We start from the raw sequence: 18,169 nt of genomic DNA on the forward strand, positions 1-18,169 counted from the left end.
CTTTGAAAGTGCTTGTTATTTTTCAGTTAAGTATGGAAGTAATGGCTAGTACAAATTCTTTGAGTGACAACATAAGCCTTTTACTGCTACCATTTGTCACATAATAGCAGAAGTTCTGTAATTTTATACATACTCCTTCTGGGTATCTGTATTTTTCTCAGTCTAAGATATTTTATAGGAAAGGTGTTTATTATATAACAAGCAATTTGTAGCTCCATGTTCAAACAGATGCACTTCTCAGAATAATGAAAAATATTTAACTTCTAAGATTTTATTTTTTCTTAGGAATTATGAAATTATCATTGAGGCATCTTATTCTGCCATTCTCACTCATGTTGATATTTTCTGTTGAGTAACTACTGGGTTTTTTTTTATAGTGCTCCATAATGGCATAAAATACTAGGGTTCCTTAGAGAACTGAAACACCTTTGGCACTCTCAGATTTATAAAGTGTTTTTGTTAATGACTCTAACATGAAATAATTCTGTATCTTGCACAATTATTGTGCAAACTGTAAGGCCTTCCTAGTTTATCTAGGAATTTATTTAATACTTTGTCTTTTAAAAATAGACATTGGGAAAGTATATCACAGGCTGAAATCATAACTTTGCTCCTTGAGTATCTTTAATTCTTTAAAAATCATGATTTTTTAAAAAGTCATTGCATAGTTTAGCATATTTTGTATCCATGATAGTATGATCATTTGGTGCTGGGGGATCTCAAACTTCAATTAGCCATGTAAATATGTTTCTTAGCATCAACTCTTACTTTGCTGGAACCCCTGCTGCCTTTATATCATTAACATAAATGCAGGTGCAAATAGCGTTTATGTACTTCGATAGAAAGCAGTTGGAGACATTTCACTGTGGGACACGACACTTTCAGATTGTGTACATCTGTTCAAATAATGTCTCCAAGCCAGTGACATGAATGCAAGGATAAAAACATCTGCCCCTGAGACCATTTGCCATACAGCAGATGCTCACATCTTTATTTATGCAGATGGTTTGTGTGATGAGCTGGGCAATGATGAAAGCAGGAAAGTTTCAGGGTATTGCTTGGGATAGGGAAAATATGGTGGCAACAGTGCTCCATTTTCAGATGTCTACCAAAAGAAGAACATCTGTTGTAAATACTGATGGTTTTAGCAACATGGATGTGCTGTTTGGGACATTAAGTAGATTAACGCAAAACCAATAATGGTTTAAAAAAAGTCTTGCACAAAAATTGTACCATGGGTATTAAAGATACTGAATAGTTGAATAGTTAACAGGAAGGTTCAGCTGCTTTGCTCTGAGATATTTTCAAGTTTATAGAAAATAATGAATCGACTGAGAAGTTTGCAAATATCTTGAAATAACAACATAGCTCATCATGAAGTTGTCCAGAGGTTGTGTGCGGTACTGTGGAGGATTTTGTGACTTTGGGAATTTTCTGATAGAAGCTATATTTAGTGTTACAAAATCATTAGATGAGTAGTTTAGCCTTTCTGTTGTTTGAAAACTACTGTAGAGTGGTCAGTGTCAGTCACAGATCTAAATGGAACTGACACATAAAAGGGGGAACTGAGAGTATGCAGAGCAGCTGTCCCCGTTGGCCTCAACAAGGCCTTCCTGGCCCCAGCAGCCGCAGTTATGGGTGCCCACTCCCCACACTGGGCTCCATACACGGGGCCTCCTTTGTCTGCTGGCACACCTAGATGCACCTGAGTTAATTAGAAATACACTGATATTTTGGCACACTGCAAGTTAAGGATATCATCTTTGGCCTGTATTCCTGTTGACTGCATTCTTCTTCTCATTCCCTCCTGTGCTGGCACCATTACCAGTGTTTACTGAGGTACTATCACTTAACAGCAGTATATTCAATCAGTTCCATTACAGGACATCCAGTACCTTCTTTTGAGAACTGGAGCTGCCAATAAATAATGCAGTTGTGCTAGCATAGGCAAGCTTAGCAAAGCCAATAAGCATTGCAAATAATTGTAATTATGCGCAGGGGGAGGGAAAAATTTCAAATATTGTCATTTAAATTGTTTTCTGATGCATCCTACTGCCAGAGGGCCTAGCTATGCTCAGGTTCAGCAGCAAGTGATAATTTTATATGTTCTGAAAACTAATGTCTTCCTAGCTGGGACTAGTTTTTCCAAAAATGTTTTAGTTTTCCTATGCAGTACAGAACTGTGTCTGTCTTTGAAAAAATATACATATTTATTTGAAGTAATGTAGAGATCCTCTAGTTGATTATTTTTTTTTCATATTCTTCCTTGGTGGAATTGACTACAGGTTGCAATGTTTTGCATGTCTCTGCCAGAGCTGTAGAGTCTTTCTCTGAAGAAATTTGAGTCATGAAGACAGAAAAATGGGGATAGATAGAGAGACAAAACACCTGGGTAGAGATTCCCCATTTGTAAGTTAGGTAACAGTTTTCAAAAGAAATTAGTGATTTACAAAGTGCATTGGGAAGTACTCTTCAACTATAATTTAACAATGAGTTATGGTCCTTTCTTTCGGGAATTATAAAATCTTTGTATAGTTCATATTGGAAGACTCAAAATATGGCAGGCCAAGACTGTGTTCTGATGAAGTTTACACAGACTTCTGTTCCTCTGCTCATCTTTAATGAGGTAGCACTTTCAGAGTTTTGTGCTACAGAAGTCACCATGCAGATGCTTTTAATGCCTCAAGTAAATACATTTGCTGTATTGTAGCAAGTGGTGTATTGGTTGTTTTTCTCTTGCACACAGGCTCTCTTCAGAAAGAAGTGCTCTGATTTTCGCCAAAAAAGTGATACCCTATTGAAGGGATAAGAATTTTGCTCTTCTTTTGTGCTCTCTATTGGCACTTCAGTATTAGTGAAAAAAATAAGTTTGGGGAATTAGAGGCGTAATTCCCTTAATGCAATCAAACATTCATGTTTTGTGTTCTGTGGAGGAAAGAAAGGGAAGAGAGTTGAACTCTCAGTAAGATGAAGATGGATTCTATTCTTAGCTTGTTTGAAAGGGGAGCAAGAGTCAAGTCAGAAAATATTTTGTGGTTTGTTCATAAAATGGTTGTACTTGACCTTTTTGTGCTGCATAATTTTTGAAGAATTCTGCCTTCATTTCATAGCAGATCTGGTCATTAGTGCTTCCTGCACTTATGGAAAAAATAAGTATTAATTACCACTTAGATTAAGCATATCAAGATTTTGTTCAGGTTGATATGATCTTGATAGACCTTTTAAAAAGGACTTTACATTGATGTTGACTTCACAGTGAATTAATTATTGTTCAGGTCCATATCTTTCTTGAAGCTCACTAAAAGAAATTTCAACTGGCAGTTCTCCCAGAAAATAGTATTTAAAAATCCAGTTACAACCTTCTGTTTATCCCTGCCTTCTAGGAGTCCTAATTTATATTTGCAATGCCATTGAAGGTTTATGAATTTATGACCAGTGCTTCCATCGCTTCCCTTCAGCTATTTCTGAACAATTAGTTCCCCCAAGTGGCTGCATCACTGAAGCCTTGCTTTGCAGATCTCCAGGGTTGGTAGCCTCTGTGGAGTAGAATGACAGGGCAAACCAGACATAGATAAAGCACCGGATTTGCAGTAATACCAAAATAATTTCCATTCTACTTAGCTGGGTCCTCTTGGAGCAGTGTGGTTTCTTGATAATGCCCACCTGAAGTTTGATGTGGTTGATTACCGAAACTAGTAAATGCATACAAAAGCTGAAACAGTCTTTGATGCATCTAAAAGGCTCTCTCAGAAATTCCCTGCTTAACAAAGAACCAGTGTTCTCATCTTTTAATAGTGATTTGTGTGGCTGCAGAGGCCATGCACCATCTTCAGCCCATAGATTAATCTGCATAAACCTTATTCCTAAGTTCTTTTATTGCCATAGTGAAAACACGTGTGTGATTTCTTCAGCTGTAAAGATGGAGAAATTGTTAATAATTACAGGTGCTTTATGTCTAGCTCTGTATGTCAGTTTTCATTTTGTGATAGGAAAATATTTTGATCTGCTTAAAACCTATTAATTATGTTAGCCTTAGTATGAAATCAGTAGCTTGTAACCTGAGAGACTGTCTTCAAAGAAAGGCAAAGCTTTTAAAGTTCACAAACACTGCAGGAGCGGTGTTAAGAGAACATGTGGATCTGCTTATAAATATATTTTAAATTCATTGCAAAAGAGTGTTTAAAAAGCTCTTCATGTATATATGTTCTGACTTTTAGGACAGGCTTCCAAGACTTACTTTCTTTATACAGAAGCACAGAAATGGCTTTTTTTAAGAGGAGGTTGTATTAAGCTTTGCATTGCCCGCGTTTTATATAAGATGTTGCTTTTGAATATTGATTTATCCACGTGTAACTAATACAATTGATGTTACAACTCATAAAGGCTATCTCAAAAGCTGTTGGCTGCTTTGTTACTCCCTATAGAAGTAGGATTTCCTAGATATTTTAATAGTTTTTTATGTTGGGGCAGTACAGAGATAAATGACATCTAAACCTCTGAGACATCCAAAATTGTCTTGCATTATTGTTGTTGCTAATGCTGATAAAGTAATTTCTAGAGACATTGATTTCTTGATTTATTAACTTTTGTTAAACAGATGTGCATTTGCCATCAGTATTGTTTTATGTTGCACTTTAAGGACAGAGGTAGTGGAACCACGATGCTGATGAGGTTGTGTTGACAGAAAGAAGCCTTAGTTGCAGAAAGAAACCTGAAATAGAATCACAAAATGGTTTGGGTTGGAAGAGGCCATTAAAGGTCTTCTATTCCAACCCTCCCGCAGTGAGCAAGGACATCTTCAGCTCAGTAAGGTGGCTCAGAGGTTGATCTAACCTGACCCTGAATATTTCCAGGGATGGGAAAAACAAACAAACAAAAACCCACAAAACAAACAAACCAAAAACCAAAGTCTTCCTTATATCTAGTCTAAATCTACCCTTCGTCAGTTTAAAGCCATTACCCCTTGTCCTGTTGCAATAGGCCCTGTTAGAGAGTTTGTCCCTGTCTTTCTTGCAAGCCCCCTTTATGTATAGAGAGGCTGCAGTAAGGTTTTCCCGGAGACTTTTCTTCTCCAGGCTGAACAACCCCAACTCTCTCTGCCTGTCCTCATAGCAGAGGTGTTCCATCCCTCTAATCATTTTTGTGGCCTTCCTCTGGACCTGGTCCAAGAGGTCTGTGTCTTTCCTGTGCTGAGATTTCCAGTGCTGGATGCAGTATCTGTGTCTCTCCACTTCAGAGAGAGGGATGTTGTGGGGGGCTGTGTCAAAAGCCTTATAGACATTCAGATAGATGACAGCGTCATAATGAAGCAACTCCTAAGCGTACTTTAAAATAACAGAGGAAAGCAATTCTGGGAACTGAGAAAGTGGAGTTGCCTAATAGTAGAGATTATTAATTTTTTTCTCCATTTTAGGGTTGTTTTTTTGGATAAGTTACATTAGATAATGATTTCCTAAAGTAGATCTGTATAAACATTGGCATATATCAGTACTTGGTTGATAGTGCAATAAGCATGTTTCGAGTGGGGAAAAAAGAGATTTAATTAGGAAACTGAAGAACTTCCCTTAATATGAACTATATACCCATGATCTTGGATGTGTGAGCTCTGTCTGCAAAATGACTGTTTATGACAAAAATAGTTTTAATTTATTCCCACACTAAAAATGCTGCTAGAAAATTTAAGGTTGAATGTCTGCTTTAATGGAGTCCAGTGAATATCAAGAAAACATTTATATTGTGTGATTTTGTCATTGTAGTGCTTTCTTCTACTAAGAATAGTCTTTTGGAGACTAAGGAATCCAAGAAGTGTCGCACTGCTCACAGATTTTCTTGAAGTGCACAATAATACCAATCCCTTAATAAACTTGCACTGACTTTAAAGCAAAGATGACCTTTTAAATTATAAAATGCTTACTGCACAACTAGCAAATCACACTGATGCTAAAATTGGAACTAATTATATATAATTTAAAAGAGATCTAATATTCTAATATTTAGCAAACTGTTTTGGTCTCATTCCTTCTGTGGTATACCAGAACATACACTTTTCTAAGCATGTTTGTACATTCTGTATCTCGGTGTCGATGTGAATGATGTACTGTGAGTTTTCCATCCTTGCATTAGACTTCTTCAGTATTGTTTATTTTTCTAATCTAGTCTAAATTGCATAGAAGGACTCCTATGTAGATTTAATTTTGTTACTTTTTAAAAAAAACCCAAGTACTAGAAGAGTAAGAAACACAAGAGAGGAGGTTATCCCTGTGGCTGACATGCTTTTCTTTTCCAAATCACAGATGAAACTAATGTTCATTACCCATCTAAGTCTATGTTTAATACCCATAGCCCACCATAACTCTTTGGCCTGGACACTTTGCAAGTCTCATTTCTAGTGCTTCTCCTGCTTGCTCTGTGTGTATTCTTGTTTCTCTTCCAAGTTGTCAGCTCAGCAGTTGAGAGAGACCATTACCTTGTTCCAGCTTGGGTGTTTGGACCTAAAGCTGTAGTTCTATGAAAAATCCAGCCCGGCCTGAAGCAGGAGCACAGTCAATAGAATATAATCATTGGAAAAATTAGCTGCTTAAAGTATCTGCTGAACACATGCCAAGAGCTTACAACTTTGCCAAATTTGGGCAGCTTTTTAGAGGCAAAAGGGACATTGCTGTGTTAAATTGTGATGTCTTCATCTAATACATAGATGTGTTACTAGGTTGTGGTTTTTTGGTTGTTTTTTTTAATACAGACATACCTGGGGATGGTTGGCATTTTTTGCTGAAGTTAATTTTAGAAAATTATCTGAGGCAAATACCTAGAACAGGACATTCCACCCAAATAGTTATTAGACAAAACCAGAAAAACCTGCAAATTAATTGTTAGAAGGCGTAGAGTTGGGCACTCCTGATTTGTTGGCTTTTTTACCAATCTCACATTGCATAGTTGTGTGGAAAAGTAGTTTTGAAAATAGAAGGCCAAATTCTGTTTTCTAGAATGTGGGCAGTTCTGTTGATTTACGTGGGATTATGGAAAGTGTAAACCACCATAGAATTTAGCCCCAGAATTTAAAAGTCTCACTAGAGCTACTGAACGTTCATTTTTCTGTGCTTTTTGTTTTGATGCTGTTGACTGTCTGCCATGACACTGCACCTAAAGCATCCCATCTGTTTACCACGTTAACCAGCTTTACTCAATTATTAAGCTATCACCTTGCACTTGGCATGCAATGTATTAGATTTTAAAACATGAGAAATGGCAAGAAGCAGTAGCTTTCTTAATGAATTAACTGGAAGTTAATGTTTTATATTGTCATTTAAATTGTCTTTTTCTGGGTTTTGTTGGGTTTGGGGGATGTTTGGCTGTTTCGGGGTTTTTTTTGTCCTGGTGTCTATAACTGACTGAAGCATTTTTGCAGGTGGTGGTTTTTTGCATGCTAATCCTGCGGAGAAACATTGTGTCCAACAAAGTATGCTGGGTCAGCAAAACCAAGAAACTTGTGCTGGAAAGACAGTATCCACAGGTATTTAGTGTGCATGGAGATTTGGCAAAATGAATGATTAACTATTACTCATAGAAATAAATCTAGTGTTGTCTGTAAGAAGGTTGTGCTTTTTTTTTCTTTCCCATAGAACAGAGATTTTTCCTTTCAAAGTCAGCAAAAGACTCAGCAACATAAACACTCATTTAATCAAATATTACATTAATATTTTCAATCTGTATTCTGCCTTTTCCTTCAAAGCAAGATGATCCTTTTTTTTTTTTTTCCTGTCACTTGTCCAGTCATACACAAGTTAAATACCTGCCTCCTCAAGCGTGGTAATCCTACAAAGATTGGTTAAAGAATTAACACTATTACACAGTAGTTTCTGGCATTTCGGTTTATTTTTAATGTCCAAAATAGACCTGATTAGTGGGGAAAATTACATTTCTTCTGATGCTTTGTATAGTGTCTGAGTAGAACAATGGAGAAAGAAATACAAAAGGAAGGGAAAATGGACTGGAGTAGACCAGACTTGAATGACTTAGGGTGAAATGGGAACCACGAATAAATGAAATGGGAACCATGAACGAGCCCTGTGGAAGACTTCCTTTCCTCCAGAGGACTCTTTGCAGTGTGGCTATATCAGAGACTTTGGTGCAACATTGTTTTCTTTAATTGGTGTATTACTGTCCACTTCTCTGAAATTTTAAGGTTATTTAGAAGGGTTGATAGCTTATGACAACCTGCAAATTTCTGAGTGATTTGATCCTTACAGGTACTAACATGGTAGTCATTAATCTTTTAACAAAGATTTCTGAAGTAAATGGATTGAATTGCGTTTGATTTAACCTTATGCTTAATTATTTAAGTGTCTACCTGTTGCCCGAACTCCATGCCTATTTGAAAGACTGAGAACACAGCAGTTACAAATGAGCTTCATGTCGTTCAGATATTAAATGTAACATTTTCATTCGTTTTCTTAATGAAAACGTTAGAGAAAGTATAAAAGTTGTTGTGTTCCAGTGAAGGATCTGTAGACTGACTTCCAGAAAGAATGTAGTCTACCTAAGAGTGATCTTCAAAATCGCCATTGCAGAGCCTCCTTTAACTGAAAATTCTCTTTCCTAGTTGTAAGAATTCATAGATTTGCATAGGTGTGGAGGCATCTGTCAAGTCAAAATTACTCATTTACAGCAGAGATGGAAATGATTTGGAAGATGATGTGGAATAGAAGTGAAATGTCCCTGAAAGATGCATATAAAATTCTCAAGTGGCCTTCTGGTAGAGTGACAGCCAGACATATTAAAGTCCTTCAGTGCCAGGGTGACAAATGTATGAATTACTGTAGTGATCACTGTGTGCAAAGGAAATTGTTGAAACTTTTTGCAAAGTATAAATGGGAAAAATAGTTGCGGTTACTGATGATATGGGGACGCTCTGGGCCTCCACTCTGAATTGACTGGTTGCTTTTTCCTGATCCAGGATGCTAAAATAATTTGCCACCATTCCAATTAGCTTTCCTAGTCCACAAGGAAAGTTTCAACCATGCCTGAAAAATCATCAGACAGCTAGTCTCCATCTAGCCTGTCTCTATATTTAGATACTGGCTAAGCTGCTTAACTACAGCAGCTGTGTTGGATGAGAGGAAAATGTAGAGCTGAGTATCCTTTTCATACCAGAGTTACTGCAGTGAGTGTTTCTGCACTAAACTGTCTAATGTAAACTTGGCAAAAAAAAAAAATCCCAAAACAAACTTGTGCTGAAGGGTAATACCAGCCATGGCTTCCCTGGAAGATGTATGTATTATAAAGTAGTTGGAAAAAGAGTGTGTAAAAATCCCTTCTCAAACAGTTACATCAATGCTTAGTGTTGTTAACTGCATAAGAAGACTATCGATCTCAATGGGCTTTGTTTCAGAGAGCTTTTTGTGGTTGATATTCATGAAGGTCTTGGCTTCTAGAATGGTACATTCTTGTGGAATGCTTAGAAACTATGGAGAGACATTTTTTATAGAGAAGTGATTTTACTCTCTAATTTTGCCACAGGCTATCAATGTATGAGAGAAGCATGGGCTTATTTTTAAAGCTCATGTCATGCCTTATTTCTACAAATACTTCCTCCTGACCTTAAATTAACCTTTCTTTTATGGTGTTTTGGCTGCCATTTCTGTACTTTTGTAGAGATGGCATGTCCACAGCAACGTTTCCATGTTTTCCGGAACTTGCATCATTTCCTACTGCTCGTTGGAGAGTGGATTCCCTGTGTACAGAGTATGCTCGTATATCTGTCCAAGGGTTCTGGCTATGAAATGTGATAGTTCTGTAACTTACACTGCTTGTTGCAAAGTGTAACATCTGGGATGAACATCCAGGATTCAGATAAACTTACTGGAGTTTCCAGTGTTGGTAGTAATTCAGTTGCCTCTTTAAATCCATAACCACGTATAAATGCATTTGTAGTAGAAGGCTTTAAAATGTTAAGGAATGGAAACTTCCCTGTGGAATTACCTCACTGCATTGTTTCAAGGTCCCAGCCTTTACTTTTACATATTCTATTCAAATGTGATTTCTCTCTCAAAGTAATTTTTTTCTTGAATTGTTGCCTTTTTAAATGGTATTTCTGGTTGGGAGCATTGTAGTTGAATTTTCAGTGGTTGAGATTGTTGGGATTTTTTTTTTCCTCCAAGAAACTTTTCCTAGTTTCTGAGAACTGGAAACATCAGTAGTTGAATTTGGGAGTGGGCAGGGAGGCTGTTGCCTCATTGGGAGTGGTACAACTAACTACGTATCAAATCCTTTTTTATGGAGTCTCTGAAATGTCAGCATATATCTTTGCTGCTCAATGCAGATTACATCTTACACGTTTTACTTTTCCGGTTGTTTCCTTTAATCTCACATTCTTTACTAAATGTATTTGCAACATTTAGTAACACAAACAGGAGAGAACTGTGAAATTACCTCGATAAATTCCATCTTTCAAGAAAGTATTGTAATAACTTACTGCAGCGGTTCTGTTGTGCAGTGAAACACAAGCAGTGTCTGTGATTGAGTATTTAACAACGATACATCTTCTCTTAAGTCTTCTTTGATGTTGGTAGACATTATTCATGTTTTAAAGCAGCAATTTTTTAAAGACTTCGTTAGGTAAGCTCTAGTCTGTATACACAAGTTCTGAACGTTTACAGTAACTCTGAAAGATAGCATGACCGAGAGATATGATCAGAGCAGTTGCTCAGAAAAGTTTTGCATCATGGAGTTTAAATCCTGTCCCTGTTAGTTCTTCTAGCCGAATATTGCCAGCATGCTAGTGCAGCTTTTCCAGGGCAAAAGAGGCGCTTTTTTAGTATTTGTTTTGAAATGCCGTGTAGCTTCTAACCTAGAATGAGACATAGACATCCATTTTAGATTAGATTGGGGGGGTGGGGGGGTTTGCATATCTATAATCAAGCACGTTACTTCAAGGAGTGTTCTTGTTTTGTCCATGTCACTTCTGCGCTTCTAAACTTAATTTAGGGGCTTTTAAAATACTTAAATGTTTTTAATAAGTTTGTATATGATTGTTTTCTTTGTAAGCAGTTTTCGTTTTGGTACAGTATTTTTTTAAAAAAATCTATACATTATGCTACATCTTTTTATATTACTTTTACAGATAAACACAAATCCCCTTCGGATATAATACGAAGTTTACAGAAGAAAAGTCGGTTTAGGAGCATTGCACCAAAAATGGTACCAAAAGTTTTAACATCTGGAATGGTTTCTTGTCTTCAGTCACCTTTGCCTGAGCAAAATACACCAATTTCAGCTGCAGGCTCTAAGCCGCTGGTGGTACCATCTCAGAACTATGCTGTCATGCAGGTCACTGGTAACAAGGGGACTTTTTCTCTTTTGGCCTTGCCATATGTTGCCCCTGCCGTAACACAGCAAGTCCCGCAGTCAAAAGTGTCCTCTTCTGAAAACCTAAAGCTGCCTATCCCTAGGTACCAATCTGCAAGAAATAAATCACTGACTGACAAAAAACCAGCACAAATACCTGCTTTAGGGACACATGACAAGATTCCTACCAAAGCATCGATCTCATCACAGACTTCCCCCATGACTACCTTAATTGAAGACCATCCTGAAACACTTTCTAATTCAGATTCAGCTGAGCAAGTGACACTAACAGACCGTGACTCAGCTGAAATTAAAGTTGCAACATCAGTAAATAAAAGCAATTCTGTGGAATCTGGATCTCCTTCAGTGAACAAAACTGGAATTGCTAATGGTGATGTTTCTGGACCATCTGTAGGTAAACACTCTTTATCTAAGCCAGCAAATACAATTAGTACCATGAAACTAAGTCTATGCTCTGTGAAGACATCTGAAACCACAAGAGAGTCATTAATAACGTCTGAGAAACTAAAGGAAAAACCCACAAATTCTGTTACTATCCTGTCACCAGCAGTTTTTGGCAGTACCATACAGATTACTCCATCAGCACCAAAAGGAAAACTTCCTATTTTGCCTTACTCAAAGATGAAAAATTCAGTGTTCTGTAAATCTAAGCAGAATACTAGTGTTACAGATGTGTCTGGTCCTTCACCGAGATCTGAATGTGGAAAGATACCAGCTGTGGTGAAAACCTTTCATGTTCCTACTAAAGCATCTGATAAACGATTAGCTGTATCATTTACGCAAGTCTCCAAACAAACCATTCGAGAAAATACCTTCTCTCCATCCAGTAAAGTGGATGTTGACAATCTTAAAAAATTGAACAGTGCAGCCTCTAAAAGAAGAGGCAGTAAAAGAAGAGTCCCAGATGACTTATTGACTTTTCAGTCCAAGCGAAGGAAATGCATCATTAATAAGTTTAGAGAGGGAAGAGAGAGGGCGAAAGCTGATCTTCAGCCACCTGAAGACAAAAAAGCAGAGGCAGTGAAAAAATACCGTAGTATTAGACCGAAACCAGTGGTAGTTGTGCAGGCATTTGCTCCTCTGACATCGGTGGCAATAGTAGAGACACCGTCTCCTGACCGTTTAGACAAAGATGTTTTTTTAAATAGTTCAGTTCCCAACAAATACTTAAGTTATAAGCATAATGATGCTACGTCAGCTAAATCAAGTGATTTAACTAGAAATGTATGTTCAGCTGCACCTAAACTGTCACATAAATGTCACATTTGTAACCGTATCTTTCAGTTTAAACACCATCTTCAGGACCATATGAACACACATACAAACAAACGGCTTTACAGCTGTCGAATTTGCCGGAAAGCGTATATTCACTCTGGAAGCTTGAGCACACATATGAAACTTCATCACAATGAAGGCAAACCCAAAAAGCTTGTGTGCTGTGAATTCTGTGCTAAAGTTTTTGGCCATGCAAAAGTATACTTTGGCCACTTAAGAGAAGTGCACAGGGTTGTTATCAGCACAGAGCCCTCTACTACTGAGCAACAGCTGCAAGATGCTTTAAAGAAGAGAGACACCAATATAAAAGAGGCAGAAGAAGCGACAGAGAGGTCAGTGTTTTCACTATTTAAACACTAATGAAAGCAAGAATTCAGGTTGTTGGTGGTAGTTAATAAAAATCAGTATTATGAAATCTGTTGCTTTTCGCTCATTCCCCACCCCACCCCCCAAGTGAGATACTTAGTGGTTTATATATTTGGTTAAGGTATCTAGTCAATCCATTTGACAATCTTGTATATTTTAGCTGTTTCATTCATTATTACTGATACTTGAATATCCAGAGTAATTTTGCATATACTTTAGTAATATCCAAGATCTTGCCAGTGGAGCTATTTTGATCAGTTGATTCCTCATGGCTAACAGTTTTTCTGTTAATCTGCGCTGGCTTCTGTTCTCTACCCATTTTGAGTTTTCCGTGGAAGATAAATGAACCAACTGCAATAACTGTAAAGCAATTAATATTTCAGTATTAGCTTGTAGTTTGTTTACCCTATTAAATATCATTATCCCATTTCCTTCTCTGGAGTCTTGTGAGCGAACCTGTCTTGTGTGTTGATTACTGCTGCTCTTGTGATCACTTAGACAAGTAGAAAAGTTAACACTTACCATTTATTAAGGTGGATAGAGCATTCTTTTATCTCTGCATTATGATTTTGAAGTGAAATTTCTTACCACAGTGTAGATGTTGACTTTATTTGTTCCACTGTACATTTACTTTCATTGAAGTACATTTCAATAAGCTCAGGGTTTTAACCTGGTGCTCACTATGCCACTATAGTTCAGTTTTACACATTTTGCTTTGCATTGTTCCACTGTTGGGGTGCATCAGTTAGAAATTTTTAAGGTAGCAAACCTAAGAAGCACCAGCACTTTTATTTTAGCCTTTCTGGCCTTCATACAATGAGTCATTTAATTTTATCTATTTTGTTGGGTGGTATGACTGATGTTGATAAATATGCAGTGTTATGTGGTCCTTTTTGTAGATATTGTGAGAAGGTTTCCGTGGAGGTCTTCCTTTGGTTGGCTTAACTTAAACAAGGGACTTGCTGGCTCTTTGTATATCTGCTTCATTTATGCTGCAGAGCAGTCCTAAATGAGTAAGAGGGGCTGTCCAGTTGTAAAATAGGTATTTAAATTTTTTTTAGACTGCCTTACAAACTTTAATGAAAAAGAAAAGTTTTCATTGTTTCCATCTTCCATCTTGGAGTGGGAGATGGTACATGTGGGTTTGCCTTAAATTGACCTTAGATCAGTGTAAACAAGTTTGTTTCTCTTAGTAGCATGCTACGTGTAATATTAATTTTCACTTATCTAGCACAGAGCTAGAAGTATTTGGAATGACCTCACTAGATTGAGAACTTGTAAGAGGTTATAATGTGTTTTTTAAAGGACTAGTGTTGTTAGAAGATTATTTCTACTAAGGCTAATTTTTGAGGTATCTTAAACACATCAGTGTTTAATAACATTTAGTTTTAGTTGTTTCCTAATCAGCCTTGTTATTATTGATGTAGCAGCAGTGCCTGGTTTTACTTAAAAGAATGTTTTGTGAATGTCGTCTCTTCTTTCTTATAAAGACAGAAATTGCCACCTCTATTCTGTGCATTGCTAATACTGAAATAGTTTGTATTTCCTTTCTTTTAACAGAGGAAATAAGTGCAATTTTGAGGACCTATTCCATAACCAAGGAGAAGTGAAATTACAGATCAAATGTGGTCGCTGCCAGTTTATTGCACAGTCTTTTGGTGAAATGAAGTTTCACTTACTGTGCTCTCATGGAGAAGAGATCCAGGGAAGAGTAAAGGAAGGGGTTTTGCAAGGAAATAGAGCTAAGGGGGAACTGGTCAAACACGCAACCCACTTCTGGAAACAGTGCAACGAGAGAAAACATTTAGCAAAATGTAGTACCCATGAGGAGGACTTTTATACTTTTCCAAAACTAAAAAGACAGATGTACTTCCACCATCAAAATAATGTTGATATGTTAAATAAAAGTGGACTAACTCAGCCAGGAAGTGGTGAAGCAGCCAAGGAGATGCAAAATGTAGGATTTGGTACTCCAGGCAAAAAAACTGAAGTCTGTTCTAAAGTGGGCTATAACTGCATTTTGTGCAAACAGTTATTTGGAAGAAAAGAGGATCTTTGTAATCATTGGCAGAGTCATCATAATTGTGAAGACCCCTCCACTTTATGGACAATTTTTAGTTTGTTATCAAAACAAGGGATTATTAAACTTTCTAATAATGGTGAATATTGAAGCTCGATTCTACAGTGCTATGAAAAACATCAACTACCTTACCAAATTGTTCCTGACTTTTTTTCTGTGTTGCTAAACTAACTCAAGAGATATATAATTTCAGAAGTGTGTTAGGGCGCTTTTTTGAGTTATGCTAACCTTTATTTTGTTAAACATAAAATGTGTTTATCCAGTATCATTCCAGAGAGGTAAATACAAGCCAGTTATGAAACACTGTGCTTTAAATTCATGCTTAAGGATGTTAGCAGCAGCAAATACTCAATACTAATGGTTAACATCAAGGAAAAAGATTCTAAAGTTAAATTGTACTGTACACAAAGAAATTGGTTTATAAGAAGTAATCTGTCTTGAATAAAATGACAGACCAGACTAAAAGTGTAATTTCTGTCCCAAATGTGCTTCCAGAGTTTATGGTACATGTGTATTTCTGTGCAGTTCTCTGAATCATTTGAATGTGCATACATGCAGCCAGCATTCAGAAGCTTTATAATATAGATTATTTAAGAGCTTTTAATTTTTATTTTCTTGATTTCAGTGTCCTCGGATATGTTCGTTGATTGCAGGTTTGTTACTGGCAGGTCTTCTAGGTGTTATATGCTGTCCTGGTAACAGCAACGCTCTTTGGATTTTTAAAGTGAAAAATCTACATGTGGTTTTTTTGCCTGTAGGTCTTTGGGTTGAAGATGAGTTAGTTGCCACCCATGAAGATAGAACCCTCAAAGCTTGACAGCTTTATGAAAAAAATCCAAGTTTGTTTCAAAAATAGTAATCCGAGTTGGTTACTCCTAGAAAGTTTGATACTGCAACAGACTGCGTGTTTCACAATGAACTTCTAGCATATTCCTTGCACCTCCTGCGATAGCAGCACTACTGCTGCCAGCACTGTTACGACGCTGCGTTTAGCACTTTTGGTATATAGCTTTTGTATTTCTGCAGTTGACCCAGTCTGTGACTTCAGAAGGAATTGTTCCTTCACTTCTGAGTCTGTGGTGCAGGTAATGAGGTTTTTGCACTTCTGTTACTGGATTTACTGTACTAAGGGAATTTCATGCAGCACCTAAACATTCTAATGTCAGGAGCCAGTAACAGTTACCTTACTGGAATGCAAAACTGTAGCAGCCAGTAATGCAGGAACAGTGTGTGATACATCCAGTGCTACAAAACAGGCACAGTAAGTGGCCATTCCAGCACATCTCAGAGGGTGCAAGTCACTTCTGGCTGTAAGGTGATGGAGTTCTGGAGCTCAGTTTTGATGGAAGGGTCATTGAACCATTGAATGTAATTTAAAATTGGTGTCTAGGCTACTGTTACCTAAAGCTTATGCATCTCAGGATTATGTTGAGAGAAATAATGGAGGCAGCTTAAGAAGTCACTGTATCACTGTTCAGCAGGAGTCAGAGCACATCAAAGGGCAAAATGAAAAATACACCAATACTGTCTACAGTACGAGCCTATCCATTTCTTCTTGTGGTCAAACTACAGTTGAGGGCTTGGAATGATGGAGTCATTCCCAAAAGGTCCTGGGTGACTTCTCACTGTTTTGCCAAAATTGTAGTGATGAGAACATGAGAAAAGATAAAAAATGTTGGGGTTTCTGAGTGAGATTCCAGATGATGTTGTAATATTTTGTGTATTTGTACACACTGAAGGCAGTTTTGATGAGCTGATCATTTTGAATGTAATTTCTTGTTGTATGATGCTTTGCCCTGGCATTGAACTGTAAAACTGGAGCCAAGGAAAATAAAGGACAAAAGGAAAACGCTCACAGAACTGTACAGGTGCCTGGTAAGGTGGAAGAATCCCTCTGTATCTTAAAAATTTACTTCCTAGTATTTGTTGCTATAAATACATACTTGTGGTTGTTTCTTTGCTTTCATATATTAGTTTTTATGCTGAACTTTAAAAATAGAGCTTGGTCTTACTCTTGGGTGTGGCACACACATCTTTTGATGCATACAGTATATTCATTTGGAGGAGAATGTATGTGTATGTGGAAAGGAATAGCTAATGTTGAAGTCAGTGTTTCATATAAAACAGAGACAATATTTAACTTCCTAGAATCTTTTTGCATTTAGAAGCACTTCTTCCTCCTCCCCACCCCCAATCCTAATCCTTTAACTTTCAGAATCAAACAGCTTGGTGTTTTCTCTGAAACAGAAATATGAGAACAATCCCTCCTTTGCATAGTTATAATATATCAAAGGGAAATTCATTCCCAGCATAAAGCACACATTTTAAGAGGGGGGAACCCCTCACATTAGAAAGGTTTGATCACGTTCATTGTATAGAACAGACATTCAATCACTTTTCTTGCTGTATCACCCCTTACTTGGTATAGTTTAAAATGAGCTGAAACGAGTGCAGCTTTGGCACGCAGTCCCCCCAGGTCAGGAACAGTACCAATGATGGCAGAGTTGGTTTTCAAAAAGTATTTGTTACAACTGGTGGTGCATCAAAGCCAGTGATGTCAATGTCTTTGGTGGTGGTTACCAGGCAAGAGTGAGTCCCTTTCGCTTCATATAAAAGCAGGGGGAGTTGCAGTGCTGATGGGAGGGGTGAAGGAGTTTTGGGATGAGGGAGGGGATTGCATTTTTTAAAAAATGGAAATGTTCATGTACCATCTTTTCATCATATTTTTCTGCTTCTTTCCCTTTTTCTAGTCCAGGCCAAATAGGTAAAGGAGTCTCTGCTTTCAGTAATTTAAAGCCTGAAAACATGCTTCAAAGTATGGGTTTAAGCCACTTCCCAGTATGCTCGTAAATGTTTAAAATTAGAAGTTTGAAGCCTTTTTTTCTGAGGGTGAAAGCATTCTTATGTTTCAGGCTATTATGATTATGGTAGATTATGAAAGGTTGAGATTTTTTAAAATAGTTTTGCATGAAATACATATGTGTCTTTTGGTTAAAATGTGTTTGGTTTGCATTTGTGTTCGGTTTGGTAACGTTTGGAGGTATGAAGGGAGCCTTATTTACAGCAACATTAAATAGTGCATGT

General features: G+C 37.2%; 1 protein-coding gene across 1 annotated transcript in view; it reads left to right on the forward strand.

Moving 5' to 3' along the window:
- Window positions 1–17,697, forward strand: part of ZNF438 (zinc finger protein 438) — a 56,274-nt gene extending 38,577 nt beyond the window's left edge. Inside the window, exons 6-9 of the mRNA XM_069859391.1 lie at window positions 7,406–7,510; window positions 11,120–12,971; window positions 14,566–15,164; window positions 15,844–17,697. Of these exons, the coding sequence (XP_069715492.1) occupies window positions 7,406–7,510; window positions 11,120–12,971; window positions 14,566–15,164; window positions 15,844–15,902 (2,615 nt within the window). The 3' untranslated portion in view covers window positions 15,903–17,697. The remainder of the gene's footprint in view (window positions 1–7,405; window positions 7,511–11,119; window positions 12,972–14,565; window positions 15,165–15,843) is intronic.
- The last annotated feature ends 472 nt before the right edge of the window (window positions 17,698–18,169 follow it).

This window comes from Phaenicophaeus curvirostris, chromosome 6, assembly GCF_032191515.1.
Source record: "Phaenicophaeus curvirostris isolate KB17595 chromosome 6, BPBGC_Pcur_1.0, whole genome shotgun sequence".
Classification (NCBI taxonomy): Eukaryota; Metazoa; Chordata; class Aves; order Cuculiformes; family Cuculidae; genus Phaenicophaeus; species Phaenicophaeus curvirostris.